Below are 22,859 nucleotides of genomic sequence, written 5' to 3'. Positions count from 1 at the left end.
CAAAGCAAGGGGAGGTGGGGAGGAAGAAAAATGGTTCAGAAAAACAGTTCAGAAAAATACATACAGTCTTTTAACAAATCATCTGTAAATGACTATTTCTGAAGAACTAGTATCATTTGGGGACTTACTCATTACTGTGCTAATTGTTATTATAGTGATAACTGAATAGCCGTTTAACTCTAGGCATATTTCATCATGAAACTATTGTTTGGCAGGCTAGAATAAATGATCCGTTGAAAGGAAGTGCGGGTCAATCTTGTTTTATTGTTTACAGATTCTTCCTTACCAATTGTATCTCTATTACTGTAGATTTAACTGTAGCAAGAAGGACAATTTGGTTGGGGTATTCACAACAAAAAAGATGAGTTTTCATCTGAGATTTAAAAGATGATGCAGAGGAAAGGTATTAAGAAAGATGGTGCAGGTAGGAAAAGGAGTAATTGAAAAGACTAGTGGGCCAAAATTGGCTAAGGTGTATGATAGAAGTGGGCTGGTACTTGGAAAGGACACGAAAGGACATGAAACCACAGAACACCAGGCTTCACAAGTACTGCTACCTGTTTGTATTACTGTAGCAATTTTCTGTCTGTAGGTAGGAGAGTAAGAATCTTGAATTGGACTTAAACAATATAAACCTAACAAAAAATTTATAGGTGTGTGTCACAAATCTTCTGACAGGAGTAGTGTATTTGTAGCGTTATTGAAGGATAGCAAAGACTCCAAGATTTCACATGTAAGTTCTTTCCCTGTTCTTTATGTGCCTTTTCTTTTTTTTTTTTTTTTTTTTTTTTTTTTTTTAAAGCAAATTTTATCAAGGAGAGAAAACCCAAACTGCTGATCCCCCCTGAATCTTCCAGCAGTAGCTCATCAGTCACCGTCATCAAGGGAGGTGTCCTACTACTTGAATGTATTGCTGAAGGGCTGTGAGTAATGCACACACTTAATCATCTTTTGAAATAGAATTGATTAAAGAAGAAGCAATATTAAAAGTTGTCCAACTATATATATATATATATATATATACACATATATATATATACACATACATGCATATACAGTTTAAAACTGAACCTCTATGCAGTTTCTCTGAAGTATGTATACTTCTTGTAAAGCAGCACAGAGCTAACACCCAACCTTCTCTTACTTGTTATTGGTGTAGTTTTCAAGTAATTGAAATCATACCATGGTAAGTGTTGATTTTTTTCTCTTGTGCTAGAACAACTACTATGGTAACCTCTCGCAGTGATATTACTTCTGAGATGTTGAGAAATCGAGTAACATCAAAATTTAGCTTCTGTCATTTGGCTCAACTGGTAATGTTTCTCATTTGACCAATTAAGTTTTGTTTCAATACGTGGAAATTATTGAGCATTTTTCCTATGATCTCAGGTTCTCAAAAGGACAGTTCTTGGGTCACCTGATACAAGAAGTCTATTAAGAACATCAGAAATGCCCTGCTGAGTGAGACCACTGGTCCCTCTAGCCCAGTCTTCTCCTCCGACTGCAGGAGAAGATGGTATTCAGGGAGTGCATGAGTTCCTGGGCACTTTCTGTGGTTTATTCCCCAGCGCTCAGAATTTCTGTGTGAAGAATGTCTCTTCCAAGGTCTTCTTACAGAATACAGTATATCAGTCCATGACTGTGTAAGAATATAGGGAACTAGAATCAGGCCTGTTGGTTTGACTCTGTTAATAGTAATGGGTTCTCTGCAAACTAAGTACCATTTCTATGTTTTCTGTTTGGGCCCATTCCTACACGTGCCTTGGGAAAGATTGTTTCTGTGCCTTGTTTTGGCATCTCAAGCTTGTTACCACTAATAACATTTATATTACAACACTACTCAAAAGACTTTAGTCATGGATCTGGCTGTACTAAGCATGGCAGAGTATTCCAGTGGGAGGATGGTCACTGTAATAGTATAGTAAAGGGTTGAACAAGATGGTATGTGATGAGAAAGAGCAGATAGACCAGGACAATTTTGTTCTTTTTTATAAATAACACAGGATAGAATAAGGCAAGTAAGGAAAGGAAATGGCTGAATAAATGTTGATTTAAGTGCGGTCCTCATGATGAAGCTGTGAATACTTCTCTCAGATCTTGTTCTTGCTGGAGTGACTCAGAAATAAGCTGCACTATGCCCTCAGTCCAGTTTTCTGTTTTTATTGTGCACCTGTAGATGTAATAGTCTGCCTCAAAAGGATTGCCTTTGGAGAAATAGGTAAAGTTAAAATCTCTGCAACCACTACATGCACAATGAAAGCACAGTTGCTTCTGGTTTATTTGTGATAGGCCTTTTTTGAAAGGAGACTTAAATCATCATGTTCTCATCCTGCATTTTTGGGCTGTGGGTCTGTAATGCAGACTGTGCTTAGCAGATAGATAATTCATACTAAAGGGTGTGCAGTTATCCCCTCTATAAAATTCTAAAATCAGGATATTTATCTGCCTGGACAAACATATTTAGAGCATCTTGTTTCTCCATGGGGACTTTAAAGGGCATCACTCACTCATGGCGCCAGCGAGATTAAACCTCTGCGGTTGATTGCCATTTTGTGAGAGAAGGCAGATGACTTGTCTCTCCTGGATTCGCTCCAAGCGTCTGCAGTGGGTTATAGTTCCCTTTGCATGCTTGCATGTGTCACTCACTGCCACCCCGGCCCCTGAACCTCCACCTGTCCGTGGACATGAGCTTATACCTTTGTCAGGGTTCTTAAAACACAAATCACTTTGGAGATGCAGAGATAGGAATTTTCATGTAGAACTGATATCATGTGTTACAAGCAGAGAAAGCTAGAAAAATTATGCTCTTTTCTTGGAAAAGAAGTCAAAAGAAAGGAGCACTGTTGTTACCTTCAAAAATTTCCAGGAATCTTTTTGGTCTTTTATTTTTTTTAATTTCTTTTTCTTTTTAGGTAGTCGCCCTTGGAAGAAAACAAAATACTTTCTATTTTTTATTTCTCTCCTATCAGGAAGAGCTTTTGAGTGAGGAGGGATTATGAGATTATAGTATTTCTCATATCACCAAACAAATATTTTTCACAGAAACCCTTCAAAAATGCAATGTTTAGACCCCCAAGAAAGATACTTTTATTTGTTCAAAATTCTCATTTTCAGCAGAAGAATGATCAATTTTACCTATATCTCTGCCAGTCCACTCCAATGAAAGTCCACAAACCACAGAAGTGGATAGACTGAGCCAAATTGCAAGTAGCTAAGATCAGGGACAGCCAACTGCAAAATAAGGAAATAAGAACATTTCCAATTTGTCATTTCTGCATCATGACAGGTTGGAGAGGGCAGTGCCTGAATACAACACCAGGGCAGCACAGTGCCTCGCTTTGGTACACTGTCAAGAAAAGAACTCTTGCAGGAAATATGACATTTGTACTGTTATGCTTACTGCTCATAGAAAGCCATAATTTCTTGGTACCTGGGGCTTTTCAGTAGCTCGTGCCCGGGCATTTTGCCACAGTACCAGATGGACACAAGAGTAAGCAGATCTGACACTGTGTATATGCATCGTGCGTGGTGGCAGGGTCAGGGAGCCCAGCTGGGAATGTTCAGACAGCAGCCTGCCCCGAATTTCTGTGTCGCTGCCATTAGCTTTCTAAAAATGTAGCATTTTCAGCCATCTCCAACAGTTGGAAACCTTTCCAGGCAGGATACTGGGTGAAGTCACTCTAATGAAGTCTTTACCTCCTTGTCTGTCCTCAAGTGCCCTTATGTAGTAGGACAAAGTGAGCTCCATTCCCTCTGATACAGCTCACGCCAATATGTTTAAAAGGAAGACCTTGTGTCATGGCCTGTTGTTGGCTGTGAAGTACGTATTCATAGAGGTCCTTCAAATCAAGGAGCAGTATGGCCAGTGAATAGTCTGCAGCATAGCCTATGGTGTAGCCACAGTATAGCCTCTGTGTTTTAAAAAGGGAGGTCACTGAAAAGAATCTGAAAGTTTCACTTAGTAAACCATCCACATGAACTCCAGAAGTTCTGCAACCACAACACGTGACAGCATCATGATATTTAAACCAAAAGCTGTTTCTTTTTTTTTTCTTTTTCTTTTTCTTTCCTTTTTTTTTTTTTTTTTTTTTTTTTTCCTGCTAGCCCAACTCCTCATCTGAACTGGGTCAAGGTTACTGGAAGCTTGCCCAAGGACAAACCAGTAACAGAAAATTATGGGAAGATACTGAAGATAGAACAAGTGTCTGCAGCCGATGAAGGAACCTACCAGTGCACAGCAAGCAATTCTGTGGGCAGAGCGAAACACGAGTTCCACGTCCATGTGGAAGGTGCCGAGTATATTTTACTAAGCTTTTGATTTGGAGCAAAGAGAGGTGCTCAATGAATAAGAACTTCTGCTATTATCAGTTAATATAATGCATAAACCAAACTATATCAATTTATACTAGCCATAGACCTTCCTTACAGTTTGGGGAAGCTTGCAGAAAGGCACAATAATGTTTAAAGAGAAATAATGCGTTTTTTTCCTGAACCATGAGGACTTTGTAAAGTGGTGAGCAAAAGTACGAATATATGAGTAGACCATAGATACAACCCATTAAGATGTGAGTTAGTGAAACAGAAGTTTTGAATCTTATATTAATGTGAAAGGCAGTCCAGAACATCCAAATCTTTTGCTTGCTTTCAAAGAATGTGAAAATGGCTGATCTGGGTGAGATCAGAGGTAGTTTAGCTCAATTTCTAATCATATTTGCCACCGCGAGTGCCGCTGCTTGTGCCGGTCTAGCAGCGGGGAGAACCTGCTGCGTTCGGGCCTCCGTCCGGCCACCCGCTGCTCACGGTGCTGCCGGGACGAGGGAGCCCGCCACGACCGCGTCCGCACAGCCTGCCGGAGGGGCAGGGAGCGGCCGGCCGCTGCCCCCGCCCTCGCCCGCCGCCGCGGGCGCCCCGTGCGAGGCCGGGGCCGCTGCTTCCGCTCTTGCCTTTCCTCTGGCAGAAGCGAACCGGGGCTGAAATGAGGCTTAACAGAGCCAAGCGAACGCCGAGCAAGCGCCACTGCTGCTGCAGCTCCCTCGGCGGTGTCACCCGTAACAGCTACGAAATGAGAGTCCCGAAGCACAGCTGAAAAGCTTGCTGGAAATATTTTCCCCTTACTGATGAAAAATGTTCCAGCCTCTGCCCTGCAGAGGGAAAAAAAAAAACCACACACACGTGGTATTAAACTGTCGGTGTCTGACAACCGCTTCATTTTAATCTGTGCTTCCCTCACCCCTTGGTCACAGGGAATCCTGATAGGGAGAAACCAGCTGTCGGTTACCTGCTCTGAATTCGCTCGGTAGCGGAGGAAGAGCCTGTTCTCCCCTTACGTGAGGAATCGTTCCCCTTGACTGGAAACAACCTCGTTCCTTATAAAATTCTTCCTTTCCCTTCCTGCTAGTAAGGAAGAGGGGGATGGCAGGTTTTCAGCTGCGACGGAGGGGAAGTGCTGACTCCTCGAAATCACTCCAGATGGTTTGGAACATCTCTGCTCTAGCTGAATATTTTAACAATCTGGCCATGATTTTCTCAGCTGTAAAAACTGAATCCTTCAAAGGAATTGCAGGAGCTGCAAAAAGTAAAATACCAGGGAAATAACATTAATTAAGCGGTTCAGAATATTGACCCCCTCCTCTCTCCCAGTCTCTAGAGGGACTAAAGCTTTCTGCAAATTGTTATTCCTGCTCATTAGCAAACAAGTGTTTAAAAAAAAAGAAGGAAAGAACCCACTATAGCTCTTGCAATGTAAAGAATGCTTTTCCAATAGCTGTTAAATCCATTTCCCATGTGTATAACTAATGCTGGCTGCTGTCTCTAACAGGAACCCCTCCTGTTAGGGGTCACCTCGTATGCAGCCTGTTGAGGTAAAATGGAGCCCAAATGCCGTCTTTCTCTAGAATTTCGAACCAGGAAATGTCACTAGCATTAATCAGAGATGGACATGTTCATCATTCTTACAGCAATGCTTGTGTGCGCACTCGAGGGCAGGACTCGGGTTGATGGAAGTGAGCATTAATTTCGATTGGTTTCCAGGAGGTTGTGCTGACGTAGAGCATCCAAGTGTCTGATGGACTCTTCTCAAACAGTGCATATGGGATGAGAAAATTAAACGTGGAAGAAAAATTATCTCTGTTATTAACTGCTGGTCTTGCGTGTTCTCATGCTGGTGCATAAATCAGAACCTTACTATCATTTCTAAACTATGTCACACTTGCTATTCTTCTTCCTGATATCTGAGCGTCTCTAACCAAAACCCAGCCTTCTTTAGAGCATTCTTAAAGGATGATATTTGCATGCAGTCCACTTACTAATCCTACAGTACTTTGAGGGCAAAGATTCAGGCAATTATTACCAAGCATATGAAAATGTTCAGCCAGCAAATTGCTTGACTGCTTTAACATTTTAATCTCTCTCCACAAGAAGGGATGTAGCCTGGAACATTGGAAGAGGCACAAAAAAGCCCATTGTTGTTATTAAAGCAGAGGGAGTGTTTTATATACATACATACATACATACATACATATATATATATAAAATGCCCCCAAATTGTCTTGACTTCAAGTGTATATATAACCTCAAAGTACGATCTAATGGTACCTTTATCTTGATTTAGGCTGCCTAAGTAGTGTTTAATATAAATAATTATTACAATATAATGATTAATTATAGTATTTCTATAATAGCTAAGGGCTTTGGTGCTATGTCTTGTAATATTTTCATTATTAAGCTAGATAAAAAAAAATAGATTAAACTAATGTGAGGTAGGTGCATGTCTGACCATTTTTTACCAGACGAAATCGGTAGTTCTCTGCATTTCGCTGGAAGGCTGTTTGAACTGGGATGTAGACCCAAAGGTGATAACTGCATCTGAAGCTGCAGCTGATACCCCGAAGTGGGATGGATTGCCAGCCCTTGGGAAAGCAAGGAGAATTTGAAATGAACTTGACCAATTGGGAAAATGGTCTGGAATAAAAAGGATGGGCTTCAGTAAGCACAAGGGCAAAGTAATTCTCATCAGACAGAACTAATTGGCTTCCAAAGTGCAGGATGGAAAATACCTGGTCAGACTGATCTGGAGGTTATACTGGATCCCAAGCAGAGCATGACTCAGAAATGTCATACGTACAAAAAAAGCAAAAATTATCCTGGAAAGGATAAAGAAAAGCGTCACATGTAAGAGAGACTCTACTGAGAACTGAATAAGGCCTCACATAGCATAATGTATCCAGTTTAATATCCCGCATTTCAGCAAGGTTTGATTTAATTCAAGAGAGTTCAGAAGAAAGTTGCAAGAGCAGTCACAGATCTGAAAAACATGAATTTTAAGAAAAAAATGATAGATAAGTTTAATTTAAGGAAGAAAGAATCTGAGGGACCCATAACAGTTTTCAAATGCACCAAAATTTCTTCTCAGTAAATAGTAACAAGCTCCATCTCTGTTCACTAGGAATAAGGCAAGATACAATAAATTCGAACTGCAGCAAGGCAGTAGTTGGTTAGACATCAGAAATTTGTTTTAGTTGTGTAGAGAAGCATGTTACTGCAGTAAAAAGAGTGGGAGGCTGGGGGATCTGTGTAGATGTTTGGATCCATCGGAAATGTCCTGAATTTCGGTGGTCCTGTTTTGTTGCAGAGGAATAGACTAGATGACCATTTTAGATCCCTTCTATTTTTGGCCCTCTTACTATATTCCCATAAAGACCTAAGTCTCTGCATTGAATATATTTGCCTTACCATTTTGCTCATGCAGAGGTCCAAGCACTGGTCTTTGCAAATGCGTGTATATATTTTGTTGATCTTATACTTGATATACTAATAAGTAGTACAGTGTATCTGCCACGCAGAAAAGGGGTTCTTGGGCCTTTCTATGAAATTTTATTTCCTACTTGAGAAGATCCATTGACTGTGGCTGCACAGTCACCTCACTTTTCTAGAAGCAGCAACAGCAATTCCTGTGCTGGGAAAAGGAAAGAAGTGATATGATATATCTACAGCTCACTTCCAAAGTATGTTTATAGATGAGAAGAGGAGAGGGTCTGTACTGTGGATTGTATCCAGTCTGTAGTTGGTATTTCACCTTCTCTGAAACAATGAAATATTCTAAAATGCAGTCTTTGTGGCAGACTTAATGGAAGAAAAATTCCTCACAGACCTTTTTGCCTCCATGCCTTTGACCTGTCTTTGCTAATGAAAGTGTAACATAAATGAGAGAAGACAAAATCTGCAAACCCAAAACATCGTACTGCATGCACACCCTTTTTTGGAGCCAAATGCAAGGAGGCAAAAACATGTACGATCTCATCGCACAGCGCGCTCCTGGAAGCCGATTCTGCACTGCAGCTAGGAAGGCAGTGTAAAAAATCTATACAACGTGAATGAAATGTGAAAACGTTACAATTTTAGATGAGCTTCAGTGTTGTGAGTTTTACTTCAGTGTTCAGCTGATTCTTAACTGCTTCTGTTCATAGGTGCTCTGTAGAAACAGTGAAATTGTGTAAGAGCTCTTGTATATCACATATCCCTGTTGGTTATTTTTAATATATCTGTGTGAATATGAGCCATGACTCTTTGTTTTAGCGTATCACACTGATAACATCTGGAGATGTATTACCAGGCAACAGCTCTGTTAATCTTCAAAGCGTTTTATGAGCATTAACTAATGAATACTCATATTTTCTCTACATTAGCTCATCGTTCTCATATAAGGAAAGAAGGGTAGAGAGATTGAGTGACCTGCCCAGGGCTGAAAGAAGAAGTAGTGTCAGGTCTGGAATTAAAATTTTCAGGGAAAGGTAGTGACAAATTTGAGGCTGTGTTTCAGATGGAGGTTGCCTGCTAGAGCAGCAGTCTCAGGGACCCGCATTCAGTCCTAGAGAACAGAAGGCTTTCATCAGATTAAGTGCTTTTTTTCCCCTTTGTTCCCTTTCTTTTCTTATGGGTATGTTTTTCTAAGGTGGTTTTGGTACATAGGTCATAGGGGGGGGCTCTTCAAAAGGCCCAGTTTCCCTAGAGCTACCCTGCCAGTTCAACTGGGCAGTTCTGGTGAAAGAGCAGGGAGAAGGCAAATACAGTAACCCAGTGCTGCACGTCTACCACCACCCTGTGGGCAGTTTTCATCGACACTCCGGAGGACGATGCTGCTTCTATCCCCAATGGTCAGACAATGTCTCACCACTCCTGAACGTGTTATGGACCAGCAGACTATGTGATATCCAGGATATCCAAAAGTGCAATACATTTTCCCAGCACGTATAGATAAGCAAATGGAGGTGCTGCATCCTCTTCCTGAGCTGCTGCATTGCTCTGGTATCATTGCACTCTGCCCCGGTAGCTCTGTCTGCAGCTCCTGCTGAAGGCAGTGGAAGCTGCTTACTCATATCTAGTGAGGAGGGATTGAACTGAATGGATATTTGCATTTTGCCTGACTTGCTGGAATAGTTACACTTCATTTCAGAGATAACGATCTTATGTTTGAGGGTCCTTGTGAAAATACCAACCTGTTCAGATTTATCTTCTTCCCCAGCCTCTGATCTCCAATCAGCCAGCTTTGCGTTCGTTTTCCATGTGGGTAAACACTATCCATTTGCTGCAGCCTCTCCTTGACACTTAAATTTCACAAAGTCTGAAGGATAGAAATTGTGCTAACGCTAATTTTACCTCTTGATAAAACTGATTCACAGCAAACGTAATATAGCCGAACAATAGCCTTGTTGAACCGGCTGTGCAATTGTTAGCAGCGTTTGCCATCTCCTGGTAGACGTTAGCATTAGCAGTGTTAGAGTTGTCTGGTTGTGACATTTACTCTCTGCAATGTTCCCTCTTTACAGAGCCTCCGCAGTGGATAAAGGAGCCAGAAGGTGGTGTTTACAGCGTCGGAACTAATCTTGTGTTGTTGTGTGAAGCTTTTGGCAACCCAGAGCCAACTATAGAGTGGAAACTTAACGGGATGCCAATCGATAGTAAGTACAACATCCTAGTTTAGGCAGTGGCTGGGTGGGATGTGCCTATTCTGCCCCCAGTGAGTGGGAACACGTGGATCTTAATGCGTTGGGAGATGTCTCGTTTGACATCTATTTAGACATAAAGTCATATTTATTTATTAAGTAAAGGTAGTATTTAAATGTGTTTTGGAAGAGAGTAGGGGTGAAAGCGGCACTAGTGTGGAATAGCGGTACCCACTGGTTATTGCCCGTAGCTTGCCCAGTGTTACTCTCATCCTTGAGGATATGAGTTAACCTTGGTGGCAACACTCCTGCTCCTTGAGGACTCCTGGCCGTCCTTTACGATAAGCAGAGATGGCATTGAGACTGAGGAGCAAAGGCCCTGCTCCCTAGTACAGCCACACTGCTGCTGCCATTTGGAAATTTTTGTGCAGAGATTTTACTGGAAACGTGCTCCAAAGCACGATTTTTGGCTGGGTGACTGTGGGGGCATACGGTGCTTTGCACTGTGCTCTCCAGCAGGTGAGCAAGTTCCTGGCCTAATGCTGAGGATGTGCTCTGCTCTTGTCATTTTAACTGTGTGGAGAGACTGTGAGCTCCTAGCAGTCTTCAGTCTTCCCGCATGTGCTGACATGGTCTGATTCTTTTCAGGTAGGACCTTTAGAGGGAGAATCTCTGACGGGGAGATCAGCCTTACCAACCTGCAACTTCAGGACAGCGCTGTGTACCAGTGTGAGGCTAGCAACAAGCACGGCACCATCCTGGCTAGTGCTAATGTGAATGTTTTAAGTAAGTAACCTCCCTGTATTTCTTGATTTATGACAAAAGATCTTGCTAGAGTGTCCCATTTTGCTAACTCTTAAGTCTTCAGAATAGCTTTGGGATTGTAACCATGTCATTGCTCTTCTGTACTGGCCCTGTATTTTGAGAAATATGTTGTCCAAACTAAGGCAACAAGCCTTATCATGGGCAACTTTATATGCTTAGCACAAGTGTTCATGAGCTTTGAAACAGTCTTTATTTTAACAATATGTTCTCAAAATGTTTTGACTTCAAATGTAGTGGAATCACAGGGGGCTGGATTGTGACCCCAACTGTGTTTCTGAATTACTAAATGCATTATTAATATTTAATTTCAGCTGTGATGCTCACCTTTTCCTTGAAGAAAGAGAGCGAGGGAAATTTGCTCAATAGAAGAGATCTCTAGAGGTAGCAGAACAGGGTCCATTTTCTCTTCTAGAGTGTGTTGTGGTTTCATGGTCTGACATGCCCAGCAGCCAACCACTGTTACCTTTGTAATTGAGGCATAGGAGAGCTCCATTCCTTGGTGCAGAGCACTTTCCAAAAGCCAGTGAAATCTCATTAAGTGGCCAGGCCTTTGACCTGTCTATGCCTGCAAAAGGGGATGAGGTAGTGTGAAACCTGGAACTATGCAGCTGTATAACATGTTCTGGTGTGTATAGGTGGCAGCCAGCCACTGTGATATTAATCTATGTACCAACCTGAATGCAAATGGAAACAGAATCTTGGGGACAGTTTTTTAATTTTTAGTTCTGAACTATAGTGCAGCTCATTTTGCATTCTCTTTTGCAGATATTGCTCCCTTAATACTAACCTCAGATGGTGAAAACTATGCCACAGTTGTTGGTTACAGCGCTTTCTTGCACTGCGAAATTTTTGCTTCGCCTGTAGCAGATATTAGATGGTAAGCCACTGAAACCCTTTCTTATGTGAAGCAAGTTTGTCTGGGCTCCCCTAACATTGTAATATATGCTAGTTACTATGTCCACGCAGTTGAATTTAGCAATTTGTAAGGAAATTATATACTATATAAGCATCCTATGTTACAATTCATCTTCATTCAAGGACCCTGAAGCATTTGTTTGTAAAAATACTTAATGAAAGTTCTCAGAACCTGCTTGATACGGTTGCTGGAATATTCATGAAACATCGGCATACTGTACATAACAGCCAAATCTTGCAACAGCTTCATCAGACTTGACGTTAGCAACTTCTTAAGTTGCTAACATTTTACTGAGATGGAGATGCAATGACTTACAGAGCACATGGTTCCATACAGTTAGAAATCAAGGGATTGCCAAATCACTTGACAAGTGCAATTAAATTTCCAATGACAGCGATAGAGACTCAGCCAGACTGGTTACTAGAGACTGTCAGCATGTTTCTAGTTTGCTGGAAGCTTATGTTCCTTGATAGTTTGCCTGCATGTGCATAAAGTGACTTGTTAGTATCAACTCAGTCACTCAGTGGCAGATCTCAGATCAGATCTCTGAATACCAGTGTCCATGCAGTAACTGCTAACCATGAGATAACAGTTCCTACAACCCTAAAAATATCCCGTAACTATTATCATCCTTTTAGGACTAAGGATGATAGCATAGAGCCACTTTCAGAATTACGCTATGAATTAAACAAAAATGGAACCCTGGAGATCAAAGACACGAGAAAAGAAGACTCAGGATCATATGCTTGTTGGGCTGCAAACTCTGTTGGAAAAAGAGCAATCACTGCTAATCTGGATATAAGAGGTAGTGTCTCGTTTATGAATGGACTTTTGACATATGTTAAATTTTTTTTTAGTTACATGTTTTTCATAAATAAATAGCAAATAGTCCAAGATTCTAATATAACCTGTGAGGCTCTAAACTCTCTGGAGGCTGAGACCTCTCATTGCCCAGGCCTCGTGTGCACGTAGCAGTTGCTGTTGTCTCTAGTTTTTCTCCTCATTCATATGTGACATTTACTGTTTTCTTGATACTTCCAGAAGCTGCATAATCCCACCCAAACTTGCAACTTGCTTCCCAGATCTGTTAATTTTATCTTGAAAGGACTTCCCTTCCTTCTTGTCGTCAGCCTTGCTACTGGCCAAAGCAGGCTCTTGGGTGGCTCGTGGGGACCTCCTGCCCTTGTTTGTGGGCTTGGCGTTCAGGGTTCGATCCTCACTGAACCATGCAGGATCCCCAGTTCCATTTCCCATGGCTGAGGGCTTCCTTGATCCCTAACACTAATTTCAGTTTATTGATCCGAAACTATATAATAAATAATAATAAACGTGTGCAGTGAACACCAAGCAAATTGCAGCAATATGAGTTGGGGGACACTGCTAATTCGAGGACCTTGCTGTGAGCCTCTGACTCATTGTCAGCTTGATGTCAGGAAGGAATTAATCTCAGCTTGCAGAATAATTTTGGGCAGTCTAGGTTTTTTGTGCCACTTCAAGGTGTAGGGGGGCTTTGTTGCCATCCTCTTAGTAGCCTAGAGTAGGTTAGAGCTCTGATATTTTAGAGAGGGATAGCAAAAAACTTAGTGAAATGGTTTTACTTTCAAATTTCAAATACATATCTTGTGCTTTAATTCTGTTTTAAGTGATTTATTTGATTGGTTGAGCAGGCAGGTTTTTTTTTCCTGGGGGGGAGATGGAAGTTGATCGTTTCTTTTGAGAACATAGGTTAAAGTTAGTGAGTGGTACACAAAGTTACATAGGAATTAGGGCTAGCCAACTGGAAAACTTTATTGCAACTTTATTGCAACTTTATTGCAAGTTAGGCTAAACCTCAAAAAGAGTCTCAGATGCAGGTTTGCCATGGCAAACTCAAGAAAAAAAAATTCTTTTTTGTGTTCTTTTGCCATTCATTACCTTTGCTTTGGAAATTATACCATGGTAATAAACCTGAAAATGTACAATGAAATTCTCACTGAGCAACATTTCACTGCAAAAATAAATGTAAATAAAATTTTCTTATTCACATGTTTTTACATTCAAATTGAATCAATTGAAAGAACAAACTTGATTGCAATAATTTTTTTTCTCACTTGACTTCTATAAGCTTATATTGTTTCTTGGATCATCACCAAAGTCTATTTCAAATGGCATTTGAACATAAAGCTCATACTCAAGCTCCTCCATCATCCATTTCTTAACAGTCTCCTAACTAGGTTTTTCACCTGTGACTTTTTTTTCATGAGGTTCTGCCATATTATTCTGGAGCTCCTTGTTTTGATTTTTGAGATAGAACGTTAAATCCTGGCAAATTTCCATTTCTGAAACATCCCTCCTTCACTTGAACTGTTTGGGCGAGGGGGGAAGACATCATCATTGCTCTTAAGGCTGATTTTCATATATGAAGTGCTTGGTGAAAATTTGATGTAATAGTCTCTCTTGATAATCAAATTGTTCTTCTGTGATCAACCAGATGCTACAAAACTTGTTGTTACTCCGAAGAACCCCCAAGTGCTAAAATCACATTCAATTTTATTGAAATGTCAGTCTGAATATGATTCACACTTGAAACACAGTTTTAAATTATCTTGGAGAAAAGATGGAGATGAGCTGCCAGTCAACAGCACAGGAGATGGCAGGTAAGCAGGAAAGAAACAAGACTTTTCTTGATCTCAACTGAAATAATGTATAGTACTGGAACAGAAGTTTCATTAAACGTGAAACTTAATAGCTTGAAATGCAAATTTATGCCTGCAAAAATTCTTCATGCAATATGTGAATAGATCTGCATTTTATATACATATATATGCATCTGTATGATTTTTGAGCTATGACTGTCAAGTGGGTTTATTTTTATTTATTCTGTCTCTCTCAGCATCATTGTGGAATATTGTATAAATATTGATATAACAAAAATACAACCCTAGCCCCAGTGTGGTCTACTGGGGTTTTGTTTCTTACTTCAGTGAAACTAGAGCTTTCCTGTGTTTACTCCTGCTTGACCAAAGCCTATCCTGGTAATGTTAAAGTGAATGGAATTCAGATTTTACCTAAAATTGTGCATATTAAAAGCAATGAGTTTTTCTATATATGGATTTAGGAACATGCAAGCTCAAGTTGAGTTTCACTCTGCCCTTGTTTTCCCGTTGACTCTCACAGGACTGAGCTGGGCCTTTATTCCCTATAAAGGGCTCCAGGGGGACAATATGGGCCATCCAGGTGGCTTCATTAGTTAGTCACAGTAGAGGTACGGTTTCCTAATACTGCAGCGCTAGCGAGGAGGGCCCATCCTGCCAAGCCCACTCCGGCGGGGAGCTGCCTCGTCGGTGTGCACCGCAGCAGATCCAGTGGGACTGCCAGTGAGGGGATTAATTAATGCCGACTACCCTGGTGCATTGGTTATTGCGCAAGTGGATTGGAAATGTTCAGTTTTACTCAAACCCTCTTAAAAATTTGTATATGAAGCCTATGTATTTGCCTCATTAACGATGTGCCAAAATACTGTGTTCGAGACACTCAGCTGATGCGTATCAATGTAGGTCCTTTCAAATCAACAGAGACATGCCAACTTCCAGCCAGGCTCTCTAAATTGCTATGAAATACAAATAATAGCGTACAGCATAGGGTATAATATAACTACAATTATATTTTAAAATAATGGGCCTAACATGCAATTATGTTATTCGAAATATTCTATTACCAAGGCTTTTTTTATGAACGGGATTTCAGAGAAAAACTGACAGAGTCTGTTTATCATATCTTATCTTCCATTTTTTCTCATGCTTGTTTGTACATAATGTTTCTTTTTCCTCTTGTAGGATTATTATGGACAGGGATACCTTGTTCATATCAAGTGTGACACTGGAGGATCAAGGTGTTTACACGTGCGTGGCCAGCACTTCTCTAGACAGCGTCACAGCTGAGTCACGGATAGTTGTTCTTGGTAAGAGGCTTTTTCCTGCTCTGCAAAGAGCTCGTTGCAGTGCGGAAAGCAACCGCAGCACCTTTGCTCATGTGCTGTTCAGTTACTACCTCCATTACCCGGTTTTGCCGAGATGCAGCGCACCTTTCACTCTTGTTAACCACAATTATGGTTCTGTTATCTTTGTAGCTCCTGAAACAGGGAAGCTAGAACAAACATTTGATTTATATTTAATCGTATCTTTGTTATATCTGAAGTTAGGCAGCCGTTTTTCTCAGTTTATGAGTCAGGCCCGTTAGCCATAGGAGCCTGTCTGGGCTGGAAGATGTAATGCTGTATTAAAAATGGCTTTACTTCCACTTTGAAGTCCTGTGCCAGTTCCTCACCCCACTTAAACAGCCTATCGTTTGGGCTGTGTTTTGAAGAAAAAAAGATTTAAGGCTGGTATTTAGATGTTTCATTGCCATTAAGAACAGTGAAAGTTAAGCATCTAAAATGATTAATCATCTCTGCGAGTCCGAGCAGAAAGTCTTGTCCAATGTCAAACACGAAGTTCGTAGTGGAGAATAGGCCTGACCCATCGAGGGGGAAGCGTCACCCAGCATGAGGAACGTTTTGACCTCCCTTCCCTCCTGGAGCACTATGGGAAAATAAGGGAGGAACTTCTATAGTGGGATGGCATCCTTTGCAAAATCAGCCTCTAGCACTTGCCTGAAAGCATCACCAAAAGCTGAAATGCTATTTTGCACACAGTTTTTCAACATTTTAATTTCGTTTAATTTTACATCCTTTTTTCCTGGCAGTGATTGCAAGAGGAGGCAAGACAACCTGACCTTTAAGACAGTTTCACACTTTAAATAAATGCTACTTTTCAATAAACAGTAAATTAAGAACATGCTGTGCACATTATTTATGGTGCTGTGTTCTTTAGTGCTGTATAATTCAGAATGTTTGTAGGCTTTTTGTTACGTTACTTATGAAAATTTCATGGGACACTTTATTCCTGTTTAAAAGGTGATTGCAGGAAAGGAAAAATAGTCCTGTGCTCCTTTTTCCTTTTTTATGGTATATAAGAAAGGTCTTGGTGGATTAGCAATATCTACTATTTTCCAAATGAAAAAAATCAGGCTTCTTTTGCAACGAAAGACTTGTTATATTGGCTAAAGAGCTAGATGTACAAATGGAGACATCAAAATACAAGCAATTGAGAACAAAATGAATATATTGTTAGAATACTGCTAAGAATTTGCCATTTATGATTAATAAACAGACTGAAGACCCCTGCACTGAGAAATTATTCTTTTACATCAGGCCCTATACATTTCAGTTACCCACCAAATCCAATATAACCAGATTGCAAATTGTCTAAGCAAGCCACAGGGAAGATAAATATCTGTCAGTCTGAATCCACTAAAATTAAAAGCATTCATTCAAATACAGGCATTTTGGCAAATATACACTGACCCCGGTCCCAGGTTGTCCCTTCTGGCTCCTAGGCTGGGGAGAAACAAGGTGGCGTTGCAGCAGCGGGCGCCCGCTGCCCGTCTGCCAGGGCCGGGCGGCGGGACAGCCCGTGCGTGGCCGGGCTGGCGCGCGGCGCTGCCTGGGCCTTGCCCAGCGCGGTGGTTGTGCGCAGGAGGTGCGGTTCGGTTGCGTCCACCACCGTGTGTACGTAACTTTGATGTGTTCTCTGCACAGCGCTGGTTGAGCTGGCAGGTAGTGAATTTTCTTGCCTCCTTTTTCTGCAGAGGGCCACCGCTGGGGTAGTGACCGGTGGCCTTGCCCTCACGCGCCAAAGGGCTGTTCAGCAGCTTGTAAGAGTTGCCTCACCTTCTGCCACTGTGGTTTGCACTAAAGTAAATCCAAGTGATGCAAACACAGATTTTTACTAAGAGCTATGTCAGTATTTATTAATGATTAATCAGATCTTAGTGTTGATTTGAAAAGAGAAATGGGTTGTTCCAAGCATTGTAATGAGAGTAGATGGAAATGTACTCAAAGAGGGATATTGTATTTATAAGGGACCAGAAGATTCAGCTTGTATTTCTAAATTAAAGTAGGATTTTTTAAAGCAATTCTGTTTTTTAAATTTTTTCCACTTTAAAATCAAAAGATATTTCACCACTGTCTTCACTGGAGCTTGCTATTGCATTGCTGAGCTTTCGGAAAATGCCAGGATAAATAGAAATAACTTGCCATGCTTCTGACAGTTCTTCATTATGTTTCAGATGTCCCTGATCCACCAGAAGATCTTCAACTCTCAGAAAATCAAAACCGAAGTGTTCGATTATCCTGGAAAACTGGAGCCAGTCATAATAGCCCTATTAATGGTATGAAGGATTTGTTGGCATCATTTTGTGTTGTTTAGTGTTGTGTTATGTCATGGCTGTTAGAATAAAAACACAGTGCTCGTTGCCATACTTAATCGGTTTTACTATGTCAGTTAATTTTTTGTAAGTTCATTTCTAGCCTTGCTATTTATATGAGGCTTATATTGGCTCTGCCTTTTTCCCTTTTTTTTATTTATTTTTTTATCACCAGAGTCTATAATAGAATTTGAAGAGAGCCGATGGGAGCCAGAGAAGTGGCAGGAGCTAACCAGAATCGCAGGGAATGAAACCACAGCCATTTTGTCACTCGCCCCATATATGAATTACCAGTTTCGTGTCACATCTGTGAATGCTGTCGGAAGAAGCAAGGCTAGTAAACCATCACTGCGCTATGCAACACCTCCGGCTGGTAAACACTGCCATCTAGTTTTCTGAATATTAATTTTTTTATTTGCTTAGAATATCATTGCCTTATTCTGTTCCTAAAGGGGTTTAAATAAGTCGGAGTTGCTTGTGCTGCCTTTTCTACTCAGTTTATGTGGTGAGAGACTAGATTCTTACTGCCCTAGAGACACTAATCCACACTGGGCTCCACAGATGTTTTCCATCAAAGTCCAAACATGTTGCATGCAGCAGCAGCTTCAGGCAGTTGTTTCTGCAACGAGAAGGTTCCCACCTTCATCCTCCTCTGGCCGCTCCGAGTGAGCAGTGTATGTTGCCGTGGTCAGCAATATGTTTCCTAAAAGAGGACTGATAGCATGAAGCTTTCCAAAACTCTGCTGATTTTGCACCTTTGAGGCCCGCTGCAGCCACTTATGGACAAGCAATTGCTGGAGAGGATCTTCAGGATTTATGAGGAGCCTTTCAGCAGAACTGAGCTTGTCAAAAATCTCCATTCACTGTGCATTTCTCTTTGTAGCATCGTGTTTTGTCCCTGGAAGTCATTTTAGAGGCCAACTGTTCAGGAGTGCATTTGCATTCCCCAGCATTTTTCTTTCTTTCTTTTTCGCCTTTGTTTCAATTTCAGGGCCTTCTTCAGCTTTGCAGCTGTATGCATCCCACTAATGAAACACCTTCTGTTTACTATCCCCAAAGGGAGAAACATCTCTTCATAATAATCCCCCTACATCTGGTCCTTTGAATCCAGAAGTCACAGTGTCATGTTAACTGGTGCCTCCAAACAGCAAGGGTGCTTAGGAATCAAAACTGCATAAATGATGTGTTTTGTTCGCACCAGCTTTGTTGATCCAAGTAATTAATTTCATGAACACTTTTTGTTTAGGTGTCTTTCAGTAATGCCAAAATAAGAAAAGCTTTTGCATTTAAATAATACATGCGATTTAAAGCAGAGTATATAAACTAACTTTGTTACCTATATGGTTCCAGCTCCAGACAAGAACCCAGAAAACATCCGAGTTGAAGCTTCTGAACCAAATGAAATGGTGATGAAATGGGAGGTAATTCCAAAGTTTCTGCCAATGATACTATATGGAAAATAGGTTCTATCTTCAAACAGCAGTTCCTAAAGCATCATGGAATTTATCAAGATGTTGTTTTAAGATAATTAATTATTAAAGAAATAATGCATACTTTGACTTTATCTTTCCCCCACCCTGGTTTTTAGGAAACATTAGCAAATTCTGTAGGTAGAGTCCTTGATTCCACTGAAGTCAAGGTAAAGTTGTCACTGGCTTCTGGATTTGCTCCCCTAGTTTGATTTTTGTTTCAAAAGTCAATTTTTTATATCTAGTCTTTGCAAATTATAAAGAAATATGAAAGAGCTGTAAAGCACAATGAGAATTCTCTTTTGCTCTGCAACGTGTATGTAAGAAAGGGCTTAAAATAATTGTGGTCTCACTCTGCTCTGCAGGAGAAGTCAGGCACAGGGACAGACTAGTTTATGTGTAGGTTCTGCCCTTCAAGAGTGCAGGTTTGAAAATGGCTCAGATCACTTGGCCAAGTGAACTTGAGCTTGAATTTTAACACTATTAACTAAAGGAGTTTAGATATGATAGCACCAAGCATGACTGTCAAAGGAATTGTGTAAAAGTGTTGGGGATGGTTTCCAGCCTTCAAATTGCTGGCTTTCAAATTCACAGCTTATGTGCCAACACTTCAGAGAGATGCATATTCCTTCATTCAACACAAGTTTCAGCAACTATGGAAGGAAACATATTTTTTGTGTCTGGAATTGAACTGAATTTACTTCAGCTTTACTTCTCAATCTGGTGCTACCAGGGAAGGACAATCAACATTTCCGCAATGTGAATTCACATTTTAGGCTACAATTGTACCAAAAGGAGCTGGACCTCTAGCTCTGTTGGGAGTTTAACGTGAAATTCCATTGCATAGTTCAGGGCCAGGGAAAACAATTCTGCATCTACAAGGAAGTGTAGAGTGGTAATGACCAACCTGAGTGGGAAATGTTGCTACAACAGCGGTGGTCTGAATGCAGAGACCTCCAACAGAGAGCAAGCAGTCGTCTCTGCTGGGAAGCTCATCATCTACAGTCAGACACAGCAGAAGTAGAAGTGAAGACTGAGACTAAAGAGGAAGAATAGGATGGACAGGCTTTGTTACGTCTTGATAAAACATTTAAGTGTTATAAACAGGATATTCATTTATGTTGTTCCGTGTATGCTTTACAGAAGACATGCTAGGTGCTGAACATACTAAACCCCCCATTTCTGGCAGACAAAGGCTGCAAAATGATGTTAATCTGCCTACTTTGGATTAAGAGACCAGATGAGCATTAGTGACTAGCTTTTCAGCCAAGGATTTGCAGCATTAAGGGAGATCAAAATGAGTCAAGCAGTGCTGAAATTTAACTCTAAACAGGAAGATATTTTCCAACAGAAATTTTATTTTCTTCTTTGACTTGTGTTGAAAATCCTATTTATTGGGAGCTTTGCCGTACAAGTGGTTCTTCTAGCAGGGCCTGTTAGAAAGCTGCTGGGACTCCCAGCTCCTGCCCACAGTCTTCCCAAATGTCCTGAAGAGAAGGATAAGGAAGAGGCCATGAGCACATCTGAGAAACGTGCTCAGTTTTTGGCCTGCCTTGTTGAGTGCTGTTGTTTTTCTCTTGATGCTCTTTCTGCATTGCTTTCAGTGATGCAGTACACAAGGAGCAGGCAGGTTGATAGGACACTGTGTTTTGCACTTGCACAACCAATGCTGTTCCTCAAACAAGTCACGTTGATATGGACTCTGTACAGGGCTTGGGTACATATCAAGTATTATGTATTTCATATGTATAATATAATGTATCGTTTAAATGGTATTGAAAATAGAATATGGGGCTTGAAAAACCCACAGCTGTTTCAGGCTACTGAAAAGAATCCATCATTTTTGGTAGCGCAGGTGACCAGTTAATGATATTAAAGAAGTACATTTTCAGAGGAATAGACTCAATTGGAGCATGTCTCATGATAAGCCATAGCTATATGTCTTCTAATATTTTATAAATAAATGTTAATTATTTAATTAGATGGTGGCAACCACATTGTGATGAATTTTTCAGCTGATCTATAAAAAAATAGTGGCACAGCAGTTGCATATTAAATGTCCAGGCCTAGTTTCAAGCATTTGGTGCATATTTAGAACACTACAGGGTAACGTAAATTTTAATGACCCAACTTGCTGCGCTACATAAAATTCTAAGTTAATATGCATTTTAGTTGTACTAAAAGGCGTGCAGCCTTATGTCACAATAAAACAAAAGAAACCTGTGGCAGAACAAGGATCAGTGTTTCTAATATGTAGAAATAGGTATGTTAGTAGTTAACCTGTTTTTACTCCAACTGTTGCTCTTGCACCTACCTTTTTAAGTGATGCGGTATTTCTTCCAACAATCTTAAAGTTAACATGGTACTGAAAAGTTGATGCTTTCTTTTTTCCCTGTTTCTCCCTGAATGTTATAACACAGTCTCCAAAATTATTCACCCCCTAAGCTGCTGTTTCATGATTACTGCAACAAAGGCAGCTCAGAGTCTCTTTTAACTTCTCCCGTAGCCGTTGAAACCTGTGGAGCGGAACGGGCCGGGGCTGGAGTACAAAGTCAGCTGGCGGCAGCAGGGGGTCGAGGCTGATTGGAACGAGGAGATGGTGAAAAAGCATTCGCTGATCCTGCGGAACACTCCCACCTTTGTGCCTTACGAGATCAAAGTCCAAGCAGTGAATAATTTAGGATCTGGTCCTGAACCAAATGTTACCACTGGATATTCAGGAGAGGACAGTAAGTAATGGCAACCTTCATGTCAAAATACACCGTGTAAGTGATTCCTGCAATGCAAAATAATCAGGTATCAAGTGCTTGATTAGACAGCCCGCAGCCAAAACTCCTGAAATGTCACTGTTCAGCATGTCGGAATCCAAAGAGAAGCAGAAGCTTCTGATACCGGGTGCTACAAATTTCATGTAGCTGGGGTTTGATTTTTTTGGAAAAGCTACTTGTGATGCTATTAATCTCAGTTCCTGGCCTCGTCTGGATACTCATTTGAAGGCCACAGTCCATAAAAAGTCTATATTTACTGTGAGGTATCGTAATAGTTGTGCTGAACTCAGTGGGAAAAAGTATTTTGCCTGTCTGAAGCCTAATTCAACGTTTTAATATTGTAGGAATTTAAATACTCCAGGAGTTAAATAAAATACTCAAATGCTGGTCTTTGTAAGTGAAACCTGCATGTATAACATGTACAGATGCAGCATTTGCATATATGTTGGGTCCAAAGCCAGCAAGTGTCTCGCTGCAGGAATAAAGCCCGTTATCCTCCGTCCCAGCATGCCAGAAGCATAACAGCCTGCAGCCTCCTCCTCCTCTGGCTTTCCATGGGGGGCAGAGTTTTCCCACTAGGAAGGAGCAGATAGTCTTTGGATCCGGTGACCAGGCACACGACTGCTGCTGTCTGGTCCAGCCCTGCAGATCCCAG

The 22,859-nt window shown here is 40.9% G+C and overlaps 1 protein-coding gene across 3 annotated transcripts in view; it reads left to right on the top strand.

Moving 5' to 3' along the window:
* The window catches only part of CHL1 (cell adhesion molecule L1 like), a 59,581-nt gene that overhangs the window by 20,035 nt on the left and 16,687 nt on the right, over window positions 1-22,859 (top strand). For all 3 annotated transcript variants that reach the window (XM_062585964.1, XM_062585965.1, XM_062585963.1), the window contains 12 exons: window positions 803-923; window positions 4,105-4,289; window positions 9,825-9,956; window positions 10,590-10,727; window positions 11,532-11,643; window positions 12,321-12,487; window positions 14,153-14,318; window positions 15,498-15,622; window positions 17,830-17,931; window positions 18,143-18,340; window positions 19,318-19,388; window positions 21,943-22,165. In XM_062585964.1, the coding sequence (XP_062441948.1) occupies window positions 803-923; window positions 4,105-4,289; window positions 9,825-9,956; window positions 10,590-10,727; window positions 11,532-11,643; window positions 12,321-12,487; window positions 14,153-14,318; window positions 15,498-15,622; window positions 17,830-17,931; window positions 18,143-18,340; window positions 19,318-19,388; window positions 21,943-22,165 (1,740 nt within the window). The remainder of the gene's footprint in view (window positions 1-802; window positions 924-4,104; window positions 4,290-9,824; window positions 9,957-10,589; window positions 10,728-11,531; window positions 11,644-12,320; window positions 12,488-14,152; window positions 14,319-15,497; window positions 15,623-17,829; window positions 17,932-18,142; window positions 18,341-19,317; window positions 19,389-21,942; window positions 22,166-22,859) is intronic.

The sequence above is a fragment of the Rhea pennata genome, chromosome 12 (genome assembly GCF_028389875.1).
Source record: "Rhea pennata isolate bPtePen1 chromosome 12, bPtePen1.pri, whole genome shotgun sequence".
In the NCBI taxonomy this organism is placed as follows: domain Eukaryota; kingdom Metazoa; phylum Chordata; class Aves; order Rheiformes; family Rheidae; genus Rhea; species Rhea pennata.
The sequence above is the reverse complement of the archived record's forward strand: the minus strand, read 5'-3'. Positions and strand labels throughout refer to the sequence as shown.